This window comes from Mesoplodon densirostris, chromosome 3 (genome assembly GCF_025265405.1).
Source record: "Mesoplodon densirostris isolate mMesDen1 chromosome 3, mMesDen1 primary haplotype, whole genome shotgun sequence".
Classification (NCBI taxonomy): domain Eukaryota; kingdom Metazoa; phylum Chordata; class Mammalia; order Artiodactyla; family Ziphiidae; genus Mesoplodon; species Mesoplodon densirostris.
The window spans coordinates 143,826,344-143,849,675 of record NC_082663.1 but is presented as its reverse complement, the minus strand read 5'-3'; the positions used below and the strand labels follow the sequence as shown (position 1 = coordinate 143,849,675).

Sequence of the window (23,332 nt, the reverse complement as noted above, 5' to 3'; positions counted from 1 at the left end):
GGGGTGAAACAGTCCCCGAGATCTTGGTTGTTGCTGGGGCATTGCATTGGGGTCCCCAAGAAGCTATCTCGGGGTAAGTGGTTTATTTGGGAAGTGATCCCAGGAAGCACCATCAGAGGAGTGGAGAAGTGAGACAGGGAAGGGAAAACATCTAATAAAGGGGGTGTTATCAAGTAGGTTACCATCTTGGGCAACCAGACCTCAGTTCCACTGGGCACCTTGGGGACACAGTGTAGGTCACACTCAGAGCCATCCCACACGTGGAGCGAGGGAGCTGGCTACTTATCCACCAAATTCTGTCCGACATTGGCAAGGACTGCCCCCTGGGAGGGCATCAAGGCCCTGGCACAGCTGGCTGCCCCGACACTGGGCTGGAGCACGTATCAAAGGGGTTTTGGGTTGGGGCATATGTAGGGGCAAATGACAGCAGAATATAGGCGCAGTGCCCACAGCCTCTGCCTAGTTACCTTGCAGTGACCCCAGACCCTAACACATGCTGAGTTCTAAAGCCTCCTTACCCTGGAGGAAAGGGAGAGTCGAGGATGGCTCCTCCTGGTCTCCCCCAGAATGTGCCTTAAAGACATCCCGCTGGGAGTCCTGGCACCAGCCAGTCAGAACTAGAGCGCAAGCAGGATCTTGGCTCATCCGCTCCCGGCACTGTGCCAGTGTCAACCCCTTAGCTGCTGGATCAAGAAAGCAGGCTGGGCGCAGGAGAAAATCCAGGAGGCACAGCCCTGGTGCTCATCTCTGAATCAGCAGTGGGGCAATGGTGGTCCAATGCTATCCACACACTCAAGGACCCAATAGCTTCCAGATACATCTTTGATTAAATCCCCTGCTATCCAAACCTAGCTACTTGCTCTCTGACCGAGAACCAAATGAAATCAAATAGGAGGGAAGCCTGTATTTCAATAGTTGGACCACGGGCCGCCTCAGTGGGGACCGGCTGCATGACAGCGCTAGTTGTGCGTCAAAGAAACTGTGAATTGAGACAGTAAAGCCCAAAGGGGAGCCCGTTGGGAAGGGAAAGAGATTTCAAGCCTGTCTTATTAGGAAGAAGATTCTGTCCTGGAGTCGTTTCCCATCCACCTTCTCTTCCCGATGACCCCTGGGTAGCAGAGCCCTCTCCCCAGACCTCCCAGAGGGCAGCAAAACCCAGTAAGGAAGGTTTATTTGAGATGCTTTCATTGCCTCCTTTTTCTTGCTCCTCCCGTCTCCTTCTCTCCTGGGCTTGTGAAGTTTGCTCGATATGGGATGTCCTAATTATTTCTTTCCCCGATGAAGAAGGTGTTAATTGAAGCAGAGCTATTTCTGCTCCTGGCCTCGTCACCCAGGCAGAAATGCTAGAGGGAGAGATACAGGGCAGGGCCCCTCGGGAAAATCAGCCGAAGGTAGAGAAACCAGGATTCCTGGATCCTAGGTTTGTTGTTGTTGTTGTTGTTTTCTCTCTCTCTCTCCAGCAAAGGGAACAGAGGACTGGCTTGAGTCTGAATTGAGGTTTTAAGGGGACAGATGCGGGTGGGGCAACCGGAGGGTAGGAGGCCTTGATGTAGGGAGGATGACTGAAAAGCTCGCAATTAAAAATATAAGGCATGTGAGTAAGAGACAGATATAAACAGACACCCAGGCAGCAGGTTAATTTTAAAATATATTTATAATCAAATTCCTCAGACTCTCTGGATGGTTGCTTTTCTAGAAGCAGCCCTCAGAGTGTTTCGTGATGAGGGGGCAGGTGGGGGGTTGGGGGGAGCGGGTCGCAATCAAGAACGCCACTAGGCAAAGCTGCTAAAGACAGGCAGGTTTTCTCTTGCAGACAGGTTCTCCTTATCATCAGGAACCCGGTTGCTGTGTGCCCAGCACCGAGCTAAACACCCAGAGAAATGCTGAGGAAAAGTGGAAGCGTCCTGCTTTCTAAGAGCTTCCAAAATAGTTTGAGGAAACGAGACCCCTTGTCTGCAACTAGTCCATAGCAATGCACGTTGATGCTGCTTTTCTCTCCTCACCAAATGTGAACATTCAGGAGCTACTGTAGCCCTGAGGAAAGAAAGGGACCAGTGTTCACTGGACTAACCTGGGGCCGGGGTGGAGGGGGTGCACATTGGTGGATAGGTATTGAGCCAGACTTGGACACAAGGTGGAAATGGAGAAGGTTTTGGACAGAGGTGACCTTCCCAACAAACAATGGTTCTCATTCATTACAGGAGCCCATGGAATTTTCCCCCTTGCCCTGAGCCTTATGTTTAAAAGATTTTGCCTTCCAATCTGTATTCATTAAATAATAGCCCCTGTACCAAATCTGGCGAGAGTGGGGAAGGGGTTTCCCACAACTTAAAATAGTGGCCGATGTGTCATCGCTTCTTGAGTAGTAGGTGTCCCTTCTGAGATGGTAAATGTCATTTTGCATGACCTAGAGTTTCTATTTAACCGGAGTTTCAAAGGCCAATAAGATTCATACATTCTATGTTGGTTTATTTCACTCTGTTGCTTACTAAGTGGAGGTTAAGAATGGGCTGCAAAGCCTGTATGTAGGCTATATATAGCCTATATATAAACATACCACATTGAGATATATTTTTGTTTAGTGGGAGCTTGAGTTTACACACTCAGCTGTTTGATTTTTTGTCGGACAGTGTCACTCTCTGAAAACCTTCAAAAGTATCGTTCACTGAATAGAATCCCCTCATATCCGCGGCTCTAGTCCAATGGGGAAAAGTCTGGGATATTCTGTGCTCCCCTAACTCTGTGTTATCATGAAGGTGTCTCTCCTCAGTCTCCCCATCAACACCTTAGAATTCAGACCCGACCTTTATGGCCCAGCCCAACTTTGCCAGGAAGCTGTTTTTGGTTTCCAGCAAAAGGGACATCCATTGATATGTGTCTCTTTCCTTGTGGCATTTTCACAATCTGCCTCCTGCTATTTGGGGAGAAAGCTTAGCTACTGTGCCTAAGGGTGAGTACTGTGTGTACTGGCCTCCCTCACCCCCAGAACAGCTCCCTGAGCCCAATACATCTCAAGAAAAAAAATCAGTCAGGCTACAGAAGAATAACACAACACAATTGACAAATTTGTCCTAATGGAAGTCTGGAGAACACTGCCCCCAACCACCTCAAAATGCACACAGCACAGTTACCAAAACTGACTGTATTTGGGACCTTAAAGTGCATGTCAACAGATTTCAAAGGACAGAATAATACAAAACATATCCTCTGACCACAGTGCAATTAAGCTGGAAATCAAAGTTTTTGGAAATTAGGAGACATGCTTCTTATTTGTGGATGCAATGGTAGGATGTCTGAGATTTGCTTTAAGAATATTTTAGTGGCAAGGTAAAATATTTTAGTATGGGGAGGGGATGTGGATGAAACAAGATTAGCCCTGAGTTGATAAATGTTGAAATTGATGATAGGTACAGGGGAATTCATTATATTATTCTATTTTTGTAGATATATGACAAATTTTTAATGCTTCCTGGTTATCCATGAGTCAAAGAAGAAATAATAATGGAAATTGCTAAATATTTTACTTGAACAATAATGATACTAATGCATGACAGAATTTATGAGATGCAGCTAAAGCTGCACTTAAAGAGTAGTTTATAGCCTTAAGGAACATTAATTCATCCCAAAAGTTTAGGAAAAGAACAAAAAAGGAACAACACTTAGAGAAGAAATTAATGAAATGGAAAACAATGAATAGGTCAACAAAGCCAAACACTGGGCTTTTTTTAAAAAGACTGATAAATTCATCTCAATAGCTATTTTTCTTCAATAGCATTGAATCTTTGCTGGCTCCTGTTTCTCAGAGCTGGTTTTGCTGGCCCTTTCCCCTGATTTTTCTCCCTTCCCTTTCATAGATGACATTCAGGGTGAGTCTCCAGCTCCATGTGGGACAGAGGAACCTGCCCGCACCTGCCCCAATGGGACCAAATGTCAGCCCTACTGGGAAGGGCCCAACAATGGGATCACTCAGTTCGACAACATCCTATTTGCAGTGCTGACTGTTTTCCAGTGCATCACCATGGAAGGGTGGACTGACCTCCTCTACAACGTAAGTGATAAGGGGTTGTGGAGAGCCAGGACCAGCCAACTCCTGAGGCTGCTGTGGAGGGACCCTGAGCTGGGGAGGCAGCCGAAGGACACCTCAACACGGCCCCAGGAGAGCCAGCCTGAGGCTCAGTCCATTGAAGATATGGGAGTGTTGTCCTCAGAACTCTAAGTAGAGAAGGGCCCTCGGGAGATGGAGATCTAGAGGGCACACAGATGCTGAATAATTTTTAACTGCACAAGTTTTTAAATATAATTTTAGATTTTTGAATATGTAAAGGTTGTGTAAGTTAAAAACCAACATAGATGAGAGATAGAGAAGTGGCCTTGAGCACCTATGCAAAGGGGCTCTGCACTGGAGCCCTCACTGGCCCTCCTCCAGCCATGCCCCTCCCTATGGGGCTGACAGGAAATGTCTACCAGGAGCTAGTGCCACCACCACTCCACTTTCTAGATCACATTTTGGGTCATCTTAGATCCTAGAATTCCCTCCCCAAGTCCAGATTCCATGGACTTGCATGAGATTCTTCCATGCGTCTGTTCTCTGACTACACCACCCATTTGTATCCCCTGAGGGTTAAGGGTGTCCTTGGGGTGGCTATTGGCACAGATGTGGCTGGAGTTTGGACATGCAAGGTGGTGTGTCCATGCATGTGTGTGTGGAGCACCCCCTCCCCTGCCTCCAGGTGGCAGGCCATGGTCAAGGGGCAGGGAAGGCTGTCCCCACACCATAATCCAGTGCAGACATCCAGATTCTAAATTCCAGACTGACCTTCCAAGTGCTTATGAAGGTGTGTTTGTAAAGGAGACGCATACAGCATGTTTTATTTAGGAGCTTTTAAATATTTACACATATATATGGGCCTCAATTGGTACTCTTGTCCTAGGTCTTGAAAATGTTAAGTTCGGGTCAGAAAAGATGTACACTCCTACCTTCCCCCCCGCCTTCCATCCTGCATAGCATCTCTAGGAACAGACAGCAGATCTGAGATGCTCAGACTCTTTCTTGGTCCTGACTTGCAGAGACCTTGGGCTAAAGGTTACACCCAATTGGCCAAAGCTTGCTTGGGCTCTAGGTTTTTTTCTTTTCTTTTTTTTAATTCTGTTTGTTTGTTTGTTTGTTTGTTTGTTTATGGCTGCATTGGGTCTTCGTTGCTTTGTGCGGGCTTTCTCTAGTTGTGGCGAGCTGGAGCTACTCTTCATTGTGGTGCGCGGGCTTCTCATTGCGGTGGCTTCCCTCGTTGCGGAGCATGGGCTCTAGGCATGTGGGCTTCAGTAGTTGTGGCTCGCGGGCTCTAGAGCACAGGCTCAGTAGTTGTGGCGCACGGGCTTAGTTGTTCCACAGCATGTGGGATCTTCCCGGACCAGGGCTCGAAACCGTGTCCCCTGCATTGGCAGGCAGATTCTTAACCAATGCACCGCCAGGGAAGTCCCTAGGTTTTTTTTCTTTACAAGGCAGTTGCAAGAGGAGGCTTCAGAGGGAAATGAACCCTCCTGGGAGTGAAACAGAAGTGGGAGACAGGAAAGTAAGGAAACTTAGGCAGAGAGTGGGGGTGGAGAACAGGAGCTAAGTAAAGTGTGAACATGGAAACAGGTTATATCATGGGGTTGGACATCCAGAAAAAGGGTCTGAGGTTCATAGGAAGAAAATGGAAATGAGCTCAGTGGTGGATAAGGAAGTGTGAGCAGGGACACGAATTTCCAGAGGGTTCTATAGTTGTAAGCACCATCATCTTAGGGGATATTTGCCCTGGAAGCTTAGAGCTGAATCACCTTGGGGGAAGCAAACTCGGGGGAAACAGTTGAGAGCACAGAGTCAGGCATCAGGCTGCTTGGGTTCCCCTCCCGACTCCACCACTTCCTTGCTGTGCAACCTTGGACAAGTCACTTGGGCTCTCTGTGCCTCCATTTCCATGTGTGCAAAATGAGGAGAAGCACAGTCCTACGTCACAGGGCACCAGGACTGAGGGAGGTGAATATATGTGAAGATTTAGAACAGTACATGGGCCAAATTTTCCACCCCAAAGGGCACTCCTTTTAAAAATGTAAATGAATTTTTCATTGTGAAAACTCCAGCAGCACCTGAAGAAGTGGAGTGAGCCATTGGGTCCCACTTTATTTGCCACTCTCACCCCGCTGGTAACTGCCACTAACTCAGAGTAGCCTTCTAGAACTTTCCATGCACTTACATCCCACAGTCATGCTTTGGGTGGAAACCCAGGGAGCAGGGATTTGAGCCTGATGCGAGCCTAGAGCAGTGATAAAGTACCACAAACCGCGTGGCTTAAAACAACAGACATTTATTACCTCACAGTATGGAGGCCAGAAGGTGCCAGCAGGGCCAGGCTCCCTCCAGAGGCTCTCGGGGAGAATACTTCCTTGCCTCTTCCAGCTTCTGGTGGCTGCCAGCAATCCTTGGCATTCTTTGGCTTATAGATTCTCTGTTGTCCACTCGAATACCCCATCTTCCCATGGCCATATTCTTATAAGGACACTGGTCACATTGGCTTAGGGCCCACCCTACTCCAGTACAACGTCATCTTAACTAATTACATCTGCAGCAACCCCATTTCTAAATAAGGTCACATTCTGAGGTCCTGGAAGTTAGGACTTCAACAGATCTTGGTGGGGCAGGGATGGTGGGGACATAATTCAATTCATAACATCTCCCAAATGAAGTGCTTGCACCTGAACCCTTGTCTGGGGCTTCCTAAATTAAGACAACCTCCCCTCACCCTGAAACACAACCACTAGGACAACTCATTGCTAAGGGCAGGGGCTAAGTGGCATCTTTGAATTTCTGCTGACGAGGACAGAGCTATTGCTTTTCCAGACTCATTTGGGTCCTGCCCTTGTGCTCTGCCATTTGCCAGGCCTGCCCTAGGACTCCCTTATCTCCATCCAGCCACAGGCAGGCACAGTGTCTGGACTATCTGTCCTTTATGCTTGTGCTAGAGCCAAGACCGTGAGCATGACCTCACCATCCGCTATCAGGTGAGATCCATGGGAAGAGTCCAGAAGCACCTGCTCCAAGCATCTTAGAATCTACAGGCACAGATGCCAGATGGATGTCGTCCAGCTGGGTGGGCAGTGCTTTATGATCCCAACATCTCATTTCTTTTCTCAGTATCATTGAAATCCATTTGTTTATTCCATAATTATTTATTGAGTGCCTACTGTGTGCCAGGAAATGATCAGGAGATCAGGGACAACACAATGAAGAAGACAAACAAAAATCCCAGATGTGACCAATAAATATTATAACTAATAAACTACTCAGAAGGTGGAAGATAGACATTAATCAAATACATAATGTGGGACGTGGTGACATGACCTGTGTCATCCTATGAGGACAACAGCAGCATAAAAGGACAGGTGTTGGGGTGTGGGGGCTAGTTTAGGTCAGGCAATGAGGGAAGGCTCCTCAGAGGAGGTGACATTTCCACAGAGATGGAGAGAGCCAGACAGATGTTTGGGGGAAGAGCGTTCTTGGCAAAGGGAACAGCAGCTCGCCTACACGGTGTGCTGGGGCCCCATCCAGGTTTTTCCCTTTTCAATTTGTCTCTTTTCTTTCCCACTTGGCTTCCTGGTTAAAGTGCCTTTTAGAAAAAGCCTAACCTTAACTAATCAGCACCCCTGTCGAAGATTTATATCAGGATGTGCACCCCAGCGTTATTTGTAAAAATAGAACAAAACTGGAAGCAACTGGTTAAATACCGTATGGTCCCTCCATATGATGGAGTATTATGTCATTAAAAATCATCTGTTGGGAGAATATTTAAGGATGTGGGGAAATGCTCACCATATAATGACAAGTGGGGGGGGGGACTGATTTTAAAAAAAGAATCAAGGTGAGATAAGCCTTATGTCTTCGTCAGCTCCGACTGACATTACAAAACACCATAGACTGGGCAACTTAGACAGCAGAAATGTACTTTCTCACAGTTCTGGAGGCTGGAAGTCTGAGATCAGGGTGTCAGTGTGGTCCAGTTCTGGTGAGGGCTCTCTTCCTGGCTTGCAGATGGCTGCCTTCTCACTGTGTCTTCACATGGTGAGGGCAGAGAGAGAGAGAGCAAGCTCTCTGGGATTAGTGACTTTTACAAGGACACTAATCTCATCATGCAGGCCCCACTCTTATGACCTCCTGTAACCCTAATCACCCCCCAAAGGCCCCATCTCCAAATGCCATTACATCGGGGATTAGGGCTTCAACACATGAGTTGGGTTGGAGAAGGGATACAATTCAGTCCGTAGAACCTTATAATCTCAAGTGTGTAATTTTGAAAATATAAGGAAAAAAGACTGAAGTCCGCTGTACCAAGATGGCCTTTAGGTAGTGGGATTTGGGAATCTTTATCTTCTTGATACTTCTCTATATTTTCAAAATTTTCTACAATGAGCACAATTTACTTTTATCCTCTTTTTTTTAATTGAAGGATAGTTGATTTACAATATTGCATTAGTTTCGGATGTATAGCCTCGTAATTCAGTTATGTTTTTGCAGATTATATTCCATTTTAGGTTATTACAAAATATTGAATACCATTCCCTGTGCTATACAGTAAATCCTTGTTGCTTATCTATTTTATGTATAGTAGTTTCATAATTTACTTTTATAATCAGGGAGTGCATTTCAACTTGTCTTGCTAAGAGTTTAGGAGGAAAAAGATTTTTGGTTACTCGTAGACCAGGAGATGAGGAGGAAGGACAGGAAAAAGAACATTTTCTGGGTGCCCACTGTATGCCGGGTGTTTTTATCTCATATTACCTGTCCAGAGAGAGTCCACGTCAAAATAAATAAATGACTTATTGATTGACATAACAATAATAAATGGTCATTTTATTGCTTTATTATTAAATAAACAAAATAAGTGAAGAAGAGACAAATCTTCCTTACAAAAGAATTCCATTTAATATATATAGACAGTCCCCCTCCAGGAATGGAGTTTAATCTTTCCCCCACCCCCAATTTGAGGATGGGCTGGACTTAGTGACTCACTTCTAAAGAATAGCATAAGGAGAGGACATATATCATTTCACAGTGGAGAAACCTAGAAGACACCACCTTAACCAAGTGACAAATTTTGACATCCCAGTGGATGTGTGATCATAGGATCTTTGATTTGATATGATGAGGGAACCTCACCTCCGGGGTTTTCTTCTCAAAGACTCATAACCCCATAATCATAGGCAAAACATCAGACAAACCCAGATTGGAGGGCGTTCTGCAGGATACCTGAGCAGTTCTCTTCAAGACTGTCAAGGTCGTGACAAACAAGGAAAGACTGAGAAACTGACCCAGACCAGAGGAGCCTAAGGAGGCATGAGGACTAAATGAAATGGTGGATCCTGAATGGGATCCTGAAAAGGGGGCAAACCCAAATAAAGTCTATAAATAACTGGTGAGGGAGAGATTACTGTCACCCATTTTACAAATAAGACTCTGGTTGAGAAAGTTGCCGGAGGTGGCCAGACAGGAAATGGCAGTACCAGCCTTCGAGCTCTGCATTCCTCTTCCCTGTGCTCTGAGCTGAACCCAGAGAAATAGATATTGGGGGGGAGGGGGAGAGAGGTGGGGGGTTGAGGAGGGGAAAGGAGGGAAGGAGAGAGGAAGGGCGGGAGGCAAGGAGGGCAGTTAATTTTCAAAGGAGGAACTTCTTAAAACTCTCACTAAGTCTGGGGCAGAAATATGGAAGATTGGGAGCAAAGAGAATCCACCTGAAAGAATTTTAAACCGTGTTGAGCCACAGACCCCTTTGTCAGTGTAATGATTTTTAAAGTCTAATAAATTAAAAGACTGGAGATGAAGGAAGCCAAATGTGCTGAAATTGTTATAAAAATATTGTTAAAAACAGATTGGTGACGTCGTTTTAGTGTTTATAATACATTGCCAACAGGACCTGGCAATGAGTCAGATAACCCCCATAATTTCATGGGAGTGTTGAAGCTAAAAGATTTTGTGGGATATCTGTGAACTACATGTGATTTCTGTGGGTGAGGGGCATCACCGGTTCTGCCCACACTGTTGCAGTTTGCTGCCTCCCCTCATAATGGAAGAAAATGCCCCACTTTCTGGTGGAAATTAGGGGAAGTGAAGGATAAACTTTTTTCCATGCAAATTCACAGACTCCCCAAGGATTCCCACCCCAGTTGAGCCTGAGGGAATCTCTCAGTGATTTCTGTGGTTGCTTGGCTAGGAAAACCCTCCGAGGAGGTGATAGCTTAGCAAGTAACTGAAATTCTCGCTGTCCGTGTCTGGCTCAGCCCCCACCACAAGTTACCCAATTCAAAATGTCAAGAGTGCCACTGTGGAGAAACCCTGCTCTAGAAGACCAGGGATCCTTGAAGATGGGACATTGAGGCATCCCTGGGCATGGTGGACCTGCCCACATTAGGATTTTGTAGTGGGGTGAGTGCTTATCCAAGCCCAAAGACCACAAAGGCAAGTATATTGAAATTCTGTGCCAAAAGTGTGGTCCGAGTCATGTCCAACTGCTATAAAATGAACCTCAGTCAACATAGCCGAGCTCTACCATTGTGCTGGACCTCTGAAGGACCCACAGGGCTCCTGTACCCATGCCTGGACCTTCCTGGGGCCCACATTGGATCTGGGCAGCCTTCTGGAATCCTAATGGGCTATCAGCTATTTCCTCTGTACCGCACTAGTCTGGGTGTTTCTCTGTGCACCAGCCCGTGACTCCTTGATGGTAACCCTCTAAGGTAGAGCCTTAAATAGTCCCATTTTACAGATGAGGAAACTGAGGGCCAAGGCCACACACAGGGAGTTAAGGTTGGAATCCAGCTCTGACTCAACACTGGTTCCCTCAGAATCTGCTATTTGCTACCTCCCATGGCAAACAGGATGGAGGACGGGCTCTCTGAGCTCAAGGAGGCGGCATGGGGAAGCCCAGGAGGGCTGCACTGGAGCCATTTGCTGGAGACAAAAGTTGGTGGCTCTGTGTATTTCTTGAGCAACAGACAGCCTTATTTCACAAGGACCCCCTCACCATATGTGCATGCATGACTCAAAAACAAAAAAAAAATCAGAAATTACCTCCACCCCACACAGAGGACATACCCAACATGCTTCTCACCGAATGAGCCAAAGCAGCCTGGGGATGCAGTGTGGGCGAAGGGACTTGCCCTCTCTTAGTTGCTACCAGGGTGGGGAGAGGAAGAGTCTGGGGCCCTGGCAGGACCTGTACATCTTGAGTTAACTTTTCACCATTCGCTGAGAGCCTGCTGCATCCCTACATCTTCCTTGTATCATCAACTGATCCATAAAACACCCTCATGAGGGGAAATATTTTTAGGTCCATCTTCCAGATGAGGAAACTGAGGCTCACGGGGATGCAGTGACCTGCCAAGATCCCCTAGTCAAGGGTAGTGAAGTCAGGATTTGAACCCAGCACTGGGCACTAACTGTTACACTCCCTCCCTCTCTCTATGACTCTCACCTTCTCTTTTTTCTTCCCCTCTCTGTCTTTGTCTCTCTTAATTCTTGGTCTCTCTGTCTCTCTCTGTTTCTTCCTGTCTCTCTCTTTCTCTCTCCTCCTTTCCTTTCTTCACCTCTTTATTCCTCTCTCTCCCCCACCTCTCTGTGCTTTTCTCTGTGTGTCTCTCTTACTCTCTATTTCTATTCCTCACTTAATGGCAATTAAGAAAATGGTAAAACTGTGCTTAGTTGATGATTATAAATGCAAGTCCCTTGACAAATGGTCACTAATGGTTGAAACTGATCTTTGACCTAAGCCCTTGTATAATTCATAGATGTTTATTTTGGCCAACATCAAAGCATCAGATCTGGGGGACTTTAGATCACACATTCATTCAACTAACATTCATTGAATGTGTACTGCATGCAGGCAACGTTCTAGGCACCAAGGTTATGCAGCAAATGGAAGAGACAAAAAATCCCTGTTTGGGGGGAGTTGACATTTTGGTGGGAGAAGCAGGCAGCCAACAAGATAATTAAGAAAATTTTATATATATGGCAGAATCTTAAATATTTTAGGCTTTGTGGGCCATGCAGTCTCTGTCACAACTACTCAATCTGCTTCCGTAGCACAAAAGCAGCCACAGGGAAGATACATAATGAATGGGCATGGCTGTGTGCCAACAAACCTTAATTTACAGAAACAGGTGGCACACATGGGTGGTGGTTTGTCAACTCCTGTGTAAGAGGGTGATGAAAGCTCAGGTGAAAAATAAAGCAGTAGAGGGGCTGTGGATCCTCAAGGTGAGAGGTTGAAGTTCTAATAAGACCTGAAAGAGGTGAGGGAGAGCCATGTAGGTATGTCAGGGAAGAGAGACCCAGGTGGATAGGACAGCCAGTGCAAAGGCCCTAAGGCAGGAGTGGTTCTGGCATTTGTGAGGAGTAGCCAGGCAGCCCATGTGGCTGGAAGTGAGGGTGAGCAAGGGAGCTGAAGAGGCCAGGGGAGGTGACAGGAGACCTCAGAGGCAGAAAGACCATATAATTCGCTGCCCAAACCAGGACAATTTTGAGAGTGAATGGGGAAAGGAGAACTCAAAAAATAATTAACAGGCATCGCATGATTTAATAACAGCTACAAACTGGGACAGACATACGACCTCCCTCATGGCCACTGTGGGGCTTTGGCTCTTTCACGGTCAAATCCACCCCATTTTTATCCCTTATGCTGGGGAGTTGGGTGTTCTCTTGAGCTGAGGTTTGTTGTTTTTTTACATCTTCTATACTTTTTCTGACTGAACCATGCTCAAAAAACTTAGAGGAAAATAAGCCATAAAACAGAAGTCACTTAAGGATTTTACTGGGACTCAGCCATTCATTTGTTTGATGAGTATCGAGCGCTTGCTAAGCGCCAGGCATCATGCTAGGTACCAACAGTGTGGAGGGTGAATCCGTATTTTCCCTCTCCTTTAAGGCTCTCATGGGCCAATTGTTATAAACAGAAAATACTATGTAAGTGCAGTGAAGGAGTGAGGTAGAAAAAAAATCTGTCGGATACAAGCCAGAATGATGGGTCTAGCCCCAGCTGTGCCATCCGCACCCTGTGTGAGCCAGGCAAATCATCTCCCTCAGCCTCAGTTTCCCCATCCACTGGAGATTCTGGGAATCAAGGGGTGTTTTGTCAGCTCAAACGGGCTCTACTAAAGTGACCGTTGTGGTCCCACCTGCCTCTTCGTTTCCCAGGGAAACAACCTAATCACTGGGACTTGGGATAAATACATTTCCCTGTCATTGTTATTATTTAAACAGTCCGCCCACAGGGACTTCAAATGCAAATGAATATATTGACAAAATGATTCAGAAAGCAAAACATGCTTGGAAGTGAATGAGAGTTCTGTCTGTGCTGTGAGGAGGGGCAAGCCCTTTTGGCTGGAAGGCTTCTCTGAGAGGGGGCACAGTAGAATGAAAGGCTGAGTGATGAGAGGGAATCAACCAAGTCAAGATCTAGGAGAAACTGTCTCCAGGCAGAGGCTCAGAGGACAACCAGCTCATCGTAATCTTGAACCTTAATTTCTCTGTCAGACATACAGGAAACATTCTTGTCCCCCATCTGCCTCCTGAGAGCCATATAAAAGTCAATGAGAAAGTGATATTTGAGAGAAATCTAAAGGAGATAAAGGAGTGAACCAAGAAAATATCCAGGTGTATCAGTCAGGAAATCTAGGTTATGCTGCGGTAACAAACATTCTCCAATGTCACTGTGATTTTAACAACAAATGTCTTTTCTGGTTCATGCTACATGTCCAGTGCAGGTTGGCAGTGAGGAAGAAGGGAGCTATACTCAGCAGAGTCACTTGGGACCTAGTTAATGGAGCAACCAGCACCTAGAACATTGCCAGTTGGTATTCCAAAAGGAAAGAGAGCCCTGGAGGGTCCCACACTGGCAGTTCAGTGCTCTGGTCCAAAAGTGACTTAGGTATTTCCACTCACTCCTCATTGGCCAGCACTCATCATATGGCCCTCAGCCAACCACAGGGAGACAGGGACGGGCAATCTTGCCGTATCTCAGTAAATATTTAGTGACAGCACTAATGAAGAATAGCGTTGCAGGCAGTGGAACTCTTTGAGCCTTGGGAAGAAAGACAAGGCAATCTTGCAAGTGTATCTTTCTGGTGTTAATGACTTTGACAAGCAAGCAATTTCCCTCCTCCCCACATCCAGACTCATGAGCACACCCACACTTAACCTGAACTGCCAAAGGAGGTAAGACCCAGGATGGGAGGTTTATGTCCCCCACATTCTGCGCTATCACAGAACGGCCAAGGAAGCTCCAGTCTTTCAGCTTGGGAAATATATTTCTCATTTTTCTCCTGAGCAAACCCCAGGAAGCCCACCTACTAATCAAAAACTGCACCCAACCATCTGCCAGCTTCTTCTCTGTGAGTTGTTGGATCCACAGCATGTAATTGAATCATTTGGGCTAGATTGGAAAGAGAACAAGCATCTCTAAAATCAGGCAGCAGAACCCCAGTCCCCAGGGAGGGAAAAGCAAGACAAGAGAGGAAGGAGAGAGGAGGGAGAAGGGAGCACAGCTTGGGGTAGAGGATGTGGGCTGTGTGGGGAGCCACCACTCATTTAGTCATTCAACAAACATTTATTGGACACTGCATGCATGCCTGGCATTGTGATAGGGAATATAGCAGTGGGAAAAAAGCACAACGTCCCTGCTCCACATGGAATTGACAGTGGGGAGATGGACAATGAGCAGGAGAAGTAAGTATAGAGGAGGAGATGCACTAAGGGAAAAATAGAGCAGGAAATGAGATTAGAAATGAAGGCGCAACTGTAAAAGGCCATCAGGGAAACCCTGCCTGAGAAAGTGGCCTTTGAGCAGAGATCTGAAGGAGGTGAGGGGAGCCATGTAGGAAATTAGGAGAAGAGCATTCCAGGCAGAGGAAGCAATAGGTGCAAAGGCCCTGAGGTGGGACTGTGCTTGGTGCGTTTGAGGAGCTACAGGAAGGCCATGTGGCTGGAGTGATCCAGGGGGAGAATGACAGGAAAGCAGGGCCTGGAAGTGATGGGGTCGGGAGGTAGCACCTCTGCCATTTAGTAGCTCGGTTACTGTGTTCTCTGTCTGTGGCTGACATCACCAAGTACCACAGCTGGATGGCCTCAAACAACAAAAATGTATTCTCTCACAGCTCTGGAGGCCAGAGTCCAAAATCAAGGTGTCAGCAGGGTTATACTCCCTCTGAGACTCTGGGTGGAATTCTTTCTTGCCTCTTCCTGACTTCTGGTGGTGACTGTCAGCCCTCAGCACTCCTTGACTTGCAGCTGTGTCCCTCCAATCTCTGCCTCCATTGTCACATGGCTGTCCTCTCCCCTGTGTGTCCCTGTCTTCACCTGTTATTTCTTCTTCTTAAAAGGACACCAGTCATAGTGGACTAGGGCCCACGATCATGACTTCTTCTTAACTTGATGGCAGCTGCAAAGACCCTGTTTCCAAATAGGGTCACATTGAAAGGTACTGGAGGTTAGGATTTCAACGTATCTTTTTTTGGGGGGGTGGGGCGTGCCATGGAAGCATGTGGGATCATAGTTCCCTGACCAGGGATTGAATCTGTGCCCCCTGCATTGAGAGCATGGAGTCTTAACCACTGGACCTCCAGCGAAGTCCCCGAACATATCTTTTAGGGGGATACAATGCAGCCCACGACAGGGACCTTGGGCATGGGACTTTACCTCTATGTGCCTTAGTTTCCTCACCCGGGAAGATGGGGAGGATTGCATACCACCTTTTGTGAGAGGATTAAATGAGCTCAAGTCGGCTGAGGACCTGGCACTGAGAGTGTCTTTTATGCCGGGCAGCATCATGGGGCCAGGTGGTTCTAAGCATATCAGGGAGCTGGGGTGTGGGCAGATCCTGGGGTGGAGGGGCTGCCTTGGTACCCAGGGCCTCAGCCCTTTCTCCCCTTTCAGTCCTGCCCCTCTCCCCCCACCCACCCACTGCCCTGTCTCCATCCCAAACCTGCTTCCTGAGATAGCCAGACTTTTTCCTTCTGTTGGCCGGTGCAGGCTTTCTCTCCCTGGGCTATAGTTAGCCCTAAGAAATGGTCATGAAAAGGCCTCAGCCACAGCAGCATCATCAGAGGGGGAAGCACAAAGCCAGTCCTGCCTTCTGTCCACCCCTGTTCTGCTGACCCTTTTCTTTCTTCCAGAACCTTCAAGAAGCAAAGCATTGGAACTCTGTTAGAACAAGGGTGTGAGCAGGGGACTGGCATATTCATTGTCCCCTGAACCTGTCTGTGTCCATCATGGAAGTTGGCTTTTTGGGTTTGTTTGTTTTCTTTTTTTTTAATTATTGTGGTAAAATAAACATAACCTAACATTTACCATCTAAATGTTTAGCTGTCCAGTTCACTGGCATTAAGTGCGTTCACTGTGTTGTGCAGCTGTCACCACCATCCATCCCCAGAACTTTTTCATCTTGCAAAACTGTAACTCTGTCCCCGCTAAAAACTAACCCTCCGTCCCCCTCCCCCAGCCCCTGCCCACCATTCTTTCTGTCTCTGTGAACTTGACAACTCTGGGAACCTCATATAAGTGGAATCATACAGTTTTCGTCCTTTTGTGTCTGGCTTATTTCATTTAGCATAATGTCCTCAAGGTTCATCCATGTTGTAACATGGGTCAGAATTTCCTTGCTTTTTAAGGTAAAGTTGACTTCCTTTTAAAAACAAAAACAAAAAAAACCTTTTTTTTGGTTCAAGTAAAATACACATACAGGACACTTCACAGATCACATCTGATGAATTTTTACAAACTGAACACACATGTGTAACCAGCACCCAGATCAGGAAACAGAACCTTCTCAGCCCCAGAAGGTCCCCCTCGTGTTCCCTCCAGAGTCACTACCCTCCCCAAAGGATACCCCATCTGGACCTCAAACATCATCAACTCGTTTGCCTGTTTTTATATTTTGCATGAATAGAATCTTACATATATGCTCTTTTCTGTCTGGCTCCTTTTGCTTGACGCCAAGTCTGTAAAGTTTCATGTGGTGGATGGCAGTCATTCATTGCACAGTATTCCATTTATCTTCCCTCCTGTTGAGAAGGATTCAGTTTTTTTCCAGTTTGGAACTGTTATGAAGATCACCACTATGAACGTTCTTGCATGTGTCTTTGGCATACACAGGTTCACGTTTCTGTTGGATAACATCCCCGGAATGTAATGTTCATGACATAGTGAAGGTGCATGATTTAATTTTAGTAGAAATTCCCAACCCATTTTTCAAAGTGGTTGTACCATGTATTATGGATTGAATTGTGTCCCTTCCAAAATGCACATGTTGAAGCCCTAACTCCTAGTACCTCAGAATGTGACTTTATTTGGAAATGGGGTCATTGCAGGAGTAATTAGTTAAGATAAGGTCATTAGGATGGGCCCTAATCCAATATGACTGGTGTCCCTATAGAAAGGGGAAATTTGGACACAGAGAAAGACATGCACTCAGGAAGAAAGTCATGTGTTGATGAAGGCAGAAATCAGGGTGATGCATCTACAAGCCAAAGAACCACAAAAGATTGTCAGCAAACCCCCAGATACCAGGGGAGAGGCATATTCTCCCTCAGAGCCTCCGGAAGGAACCAACACTGCTGCTACCCTGATCTTGGATTTCTAGCCTCCAGAACTGTGAACCAATAAATTTCTGTTGTTCTAAGCCACCCACTTGGTGGTTCTTTATTACAGCAGCCACAAGAAACTCATACACCATGTTACCCTCCCATTGGCAGCATGCGACAGTTCCAGTTCCTCCACAGGTTTACAGCACCAGTGTCAGTCGTTCTCGTTTTAGCCTTTCTGCAGGGCAGCAGTAGCACTGAGAGTGCTTTTAAAGGTGAGCTTTTAAAGCCACACTTGGGGGCCCCCACATTCTGCAGATGCCATAGAGTTGATGAACCAGAAGCCTTCCCCAGCACAGAGATTAAGTCCACAGGCTCTGAGTCCTGGCCACCTGGTTCAAATCCCATGTCCACCACTGTCTAGCTCTGTGACCTCACGCTGGCAATTTTGTCTTTCTGGGCCTCAGTTTCCTCAGTGCATGACAATTACATAGGGACATCATGGGAATTAAACGAGTAAATAAGCCAATGTAGGTAATATGCTTAGAGGAGTGTCTGGCACAAATAAGTACTCTTTAAGTGCTGGGGGGTTTTTTTCTTTCTTCCTTTCTCTATTCTTGATTTTCTTCCCCTCCTCTCACTTACTGGCACAGTGTTCTGTTCTCCCAGAGAAGAATGTTCTATTTGTGGACTTCTTCCCCTTGAAAATTGATCTGGGCATTTCTGGGAATTTTTCTGTGGTTGACATTGAGGCTGCAGGCAATAGAGGAGGGAGACACTTAAGGAAAAGGTTTACTGCCCTGCCATCTGGCTTGGTGATTTAACCTGATTATCAGACCCTGCCATCATGACTGTTTGGGGGAGAAGGGAGGTAACTGGGGGTTCATTTCTACATTTCAATGAGCTTTTTTTCCTTCTCCTCCTGGAGTTTGATCTGTGGAGTCCTCCTGAGTTTCATGCTGGTTTCTGGTCCCATGAGGACTACATGATTAGGAGGGGGCTTTGTCCTTCTAGTGGTACCTCTGGAGTCTCCCCCACTGGTTGATCCTGTGCTCTCTCTCCCTCTTTGGGCTACCAGAGCTCTAGGACTCCACAGGCCAAGGACATTCGAGGACAGAGTCCCAGGAGAACAAGAGCTCCCCCTTCCTTCACCTGTCAGGTCATACCTGAATCCCACTCAGTGCTCACCTGCTTTCCTTCCTCACCCCCCCATAGAGCAACGATGCCTCAGGGAACACTTGGAACTGGTTGTACTTCATCCCCCTCATCATCATCGGCTCCTTTTTTATGCTGAATCTCGTGCTGGGTGTGCTGTCTGGGTAAGTCTCTTCTAGTCCCCCCATCCCACTTCCCCTCACCATCTTTTTCCCAGGAAGAGGCCATCATTCTCCAGGCAGAGAATAGGCCTCTTCTATTGCTTTGGGTTATTAGACAGTTATCAGAAAGCCATGTACAGGTGCATAAGTTGTACACTGCTGGAGGCACCCAGTGAAGGGACTCATGGGAGGTGAAATCCAGCCCAGCCTTCACTCACCAAGCTGTGCCGCTGGCACTGAGCTACCTCCACCCAGGGAGCGGGAAGCCCCTTTGTAATTTAGACCTCTCACTTGGAAGGTTTTCTCAAATTTTTCAGGCCCACCACCCAAAACACAAGAAAAGTCTATAGAGCTTTAATTTCTATAATTTACATTTTTTAAAAGAAACAATAGGTTGGGTTTCCCCCCTCCCCTATTTTCCAAATATAAAATTGTAGCATACAATCAACCATGCATTTTCATGACACACATTGTCCCCTACCCCCAAGATTGTTTTTCTGGCTTAACCATAAGTGAGTTTCATTTTTCTCACTACAAGAAGTCTGGGGACTGGTTTGGTGGCTCCATGGTACCAGGATGGACCCCAGCGTCTTCTAGCTTTCCACTCTGACATCCTTTTGGAGACTTTCAATCTCGTGGATGCTTCATGGTCTCAGGATAGCTGCTTCATGCTCACAAGATAGCCATCTCACATTCCAAACAGGAAGAGGAAGAAGGGAAACTGGAAAAGTCCTATATCACAGAAGTGAGGGTGCTGCAGAAATCTTCAGCTCGTGTGTCATTTACATAACTTAAGAGAGGGATGAAACTATTCTTTAGCCAGGAGTACAGAGAATGAGAATGGGGTATGCAGCCAGCAGTGGTTGGCATGGCATGGTTTATGGTTTTGGGTTTTTTTCTCTAACTGGGTGCAGTTGTTGGGAAATGTGGGAAACTGGCAGAAATACCCACTCCTGAAATATTCTGATCTTCTCTCAGAAGACCTGATTCCTCTTGTTGAAATGCATTGCCCTCCAGGGATTCTGAATCCCCAAACATACACACACACAGACTCCCTAAAATTTCTAAAACAGCCAGACCTGACTCTTCTGTGCTTCTTCAGGGAGTTTGCCAAAGAAAGGGAGCGGGTAGAGAACCGGCGGGCTTTTTTGAAGCTGAGACGGCAGCAGCAGATTGAACGAGAACTCAACGGGTACATGGAGTGGATCTCGAAAGCAGGTGAGGCCCTTTCATCCTGGGGCTCAGGAATTGAAATCCCAGGCCACAGAGCACACAGAGAGTCATGCATGCAGTTTGGAGATGGAGGAGGGAAGGGTCACGATGGGAGGAGAAAGAGGATCTGGACTGCTAGTTCCAGTTTTTAGCAACAAGAATCCAGCGGGATGAAGCCAGGATATGACATACATAACACTTAAGAGCTTTAAAATCAGACATTGGGTTAGATCCCAACTCTGCCACCTTCTAGCAATGCAGCTCACCTCCCTGTGCCTCAGTTTCCCTGCCTGTTAAGCAGAGATGATGATAGTACCTACCTCATAAGGCTGTTTGAGGAGTCTCTAAGGTAATCCAAGCTAAGTCACCTAAGAAGAGCAGTGCCTCACATACAGTAGGTACGTGTTCATTTGTTCAGCTATTTAAACATTTATGGGACACCTGCTGTGTGCCAGGCACTGCTCTAGGCACTGAGATTTGGTCTCTGCCTGCAGGACTCTGATAGTCTAGTGAGAGAGCAGAAAATAACCAAATACATATAATGTTGGATGTTGCCAGATGCTGAGAGGAAAAATAAAAACAGAGTAGGAGGCAGAAAACAGTCGGAGAAGGCAGGGTGATCAGAGGGGGTCTCTCTGAGGAGGTGACCTCTGAGCCGAGACCTGAAGGAAGTGAAAAAGGAACCCATGTGGATGTCTAGGGGAAGAGCTTTCCAGGCAGAAGGAACAGCAAGTGCAAAGGCCCAGGGGTAAGAGTAGAGTTGAGTCATAGCAGGGAAGCTGTGTGTGGCTGGATCAGTGTGAGGTGGAGAGTGGGAGAAAAGGAAGACAGGGAAGTGATGGGGGCCAAATCAGGCAAGATGTTATAGGCTATGGTAAGGAGGTTGGTTTTTATTTTGAAGGAGGTAGGGATGATGTTGGCTTTAGGACCATCGTTGAAGTGGGGCTGGGAGTCAGAAGCAAGTGAGCAGCACATTTCTGGCTAATTGAGTTGTCACTCAGCAAGGGGAGAGTAGAGTGGCCAGGAGGACCCTTCTCCTTCCTGGTCCAAGGGAACCCATCCCCAGGAGAGTCCTCCAGACGCTGGAGCTTAACTATGTGCTCTTCCTCTTCAGAAGAGGTGATCCTCGCCGAGGATGAAACCGACGGGGAGCAGAGGCATCCCTTTGATGGTAACTGCTCTGAACCTGGCTCCAGGGGTGGGGGTGGGTCCCAGGGGACACAGGAGGAGCCGAGGCTGGGGGGACAGGCTACTCCATTCTGAGGGGCTTCCATGGAATGGATGTTCAGGGCCCAGGTATGCCAAGAACAAGCACAAGACCAGGTCAGGCTCAGGAAGATAACGGGAATGGTGAGAATCTGCTTCCTCGAGGAATTTCAGGACCTTAACACAGGGTTTCCCTTTCTTGCCTGCCCTTTCTGCTTTGACCACATGCCCAGCTTCTTCTGCTTTGTGCCTCCATTTTTCCCATCTGTCAAATGGGCATGATAATAATCATACCTACCTTAGTTGATTGTTTATGAGGATTATATTAATTATTGCAAATAGAATGCATAGAACAGTGTCTGGCTCGGGGTCAGCCCCATTTGTGTTCACTAAGTAAAATAAATAATAATAATTTCACCAATGGGAATTCCCTGGCAGTCCAGTGGTTAGGACTTGGTGCTTTCACTGCAGTGGCCCGGGTTCAATCCGTGGTTGGGGAACTAGGATCCCGCAAGCTACACAGCACAGCCAAAAATAAAATGAATTAAATTTTAAAAAAATAATTTCACCAAGAATCCAGATTACTATTAAGGACAGTTGTCTCACATGTTAGAAAGTTGTCTAGACAGAGCAATGACGTTGGGTTGAAGAGACCAGGAGTGAAAAGGAAGGAAAGGAGCTGGGGCCCTATCCCAGTAGGTTACAAAATGGATTTTGGGGGGAGGGAAAGAGATTACCCTTGGGGGTGTCTAAATCACTTTATTGGAAGTATATGCCTGTACTCACTGTCCCCTGGCGAGTTCTTGGGGGTGGAGAACCTATATACTGAGGAAGGGCTTCCATAGTCCCAGCCCACCTAGCAAGTGTGCTAAAGGTTAAGGGGTGGGCTGTTTTCATAGGAGTCACTACATATCCAATCCCAGGGCTCCTAGAGGGAAAATGACGACTGGGAGCCCAGACTTCGAGTCAGACTGAACGGGACTTGGGTCTCATCTTTACCCCTTAGGCAAAGTCATGTAGCCTCCCTAAGCCTCTGTCTCCACATCTGTGAAATGCGCAAGCTCTTACTTGCCACCAAACCAGACCACCACGTGGGTAAAATCCAACAACACATAGAAAGTCCCTGGTAGAGCGCCCAGCACCCAAGGACACACTCAGTCGGTGTCATTTTTGTAGCAAAAAGGGTAACGTCTTTTTCTCTTGCCATGTTTCCATTGTTGGAGCTCTGCGGAGAGCCACCATAAAGAAAAGCAAGACAGACCTGCTCAACCCCGAGGAGGCCGAGGATCAGCTGGCCGATATTGCCTCCGTGGGTAAGTCCTCCTGCTGCCGCCTGGCAGTTGTTTATTACTGATCGCCCTCGAGGTGGAGTGTGAGAGCTTGGGGGACCAGGCTGCCTAAATTTGGGTCTTGATTCTGCTCCTTCCCACCTGTGTCCTGGGACAGATGACATGATTATGAGAATAACAACAGAGCATGTCTTTTCATATTATTGGCAGGAGAAATAAAACTAAATAATCGACATATAGGGACTCCCCTGGCAGTCCAGTGGTTAAGACTCTGCGCTTCCACTGCAGGGAGCACAGGTTCCATCCCTGGTCGGGGAACTAAGATGCCACATGCCGCGTGGTGCGGCCAAAAGAATAATAATAATAATCCACATTGAACATTTAGAACAACATGTGGCAGAGAATAAGGTCCCCATGATATTGGCTAATATTATTATTCATTATTTATGAATAATATTATTATTGTTCATTAGTTCTCATTGAGGGGCTACATTTATTAGGTGCCCAATTGTGAACAAGACAGAGACCAAATCCCCACCCATGTGGAGCTTGCCGTCCAGTGCAGAAAATTGATATTAAACAGGTCATTACACAAATAAACCTGTAATGATAACAGCACTTCAGAGGAGATGCCCTGCACTCAGCCTGCTCTGGAAAAGTGGAGTGTGGTCAGGGAGGGCTTCTCAGAGGAGGTGACATTGACACTGA

General features: G+C 46.8%; 1 protein-coding gene across 3 annotated transcripts in view; it reads left to right on the top strand.

Moving 5' to 3' along the window:
• CACNA1A (calcium voltage-gated channel subunit alpha1 A) overlaps positions 1-23,332 on the top strand; it is a 238,334-nt gene that overhangs the window by 116,021 nt on the left and 98,981 nt on the right. For all 3 annotated transcript variants that reach the window (XM_060092233.1, XM_060092235.1, XM_060092236.1), the window contains exons 6-10: positions 3,855-4,048; positions 18,817-18,920; positions 20,020-20,135; positions 21,244-21,300; positions 22,559-22,648. In XM_060092233.1, the coding sequence (XP_059948216.1) occupies positions 3,855-4,048; positions 18,817-18,920; positions 20,020-20,135; positions 21,244-21,300; positions 22,559-22,648 (561 nt within the window). The remainder of the gene's footprint in view (positions 1-3,854; positions 4,049-18,816; positions 18,921-20,019; positions 20,136-21,243; positions 21,301-22,558; positions 22,649-23,332) is intronic.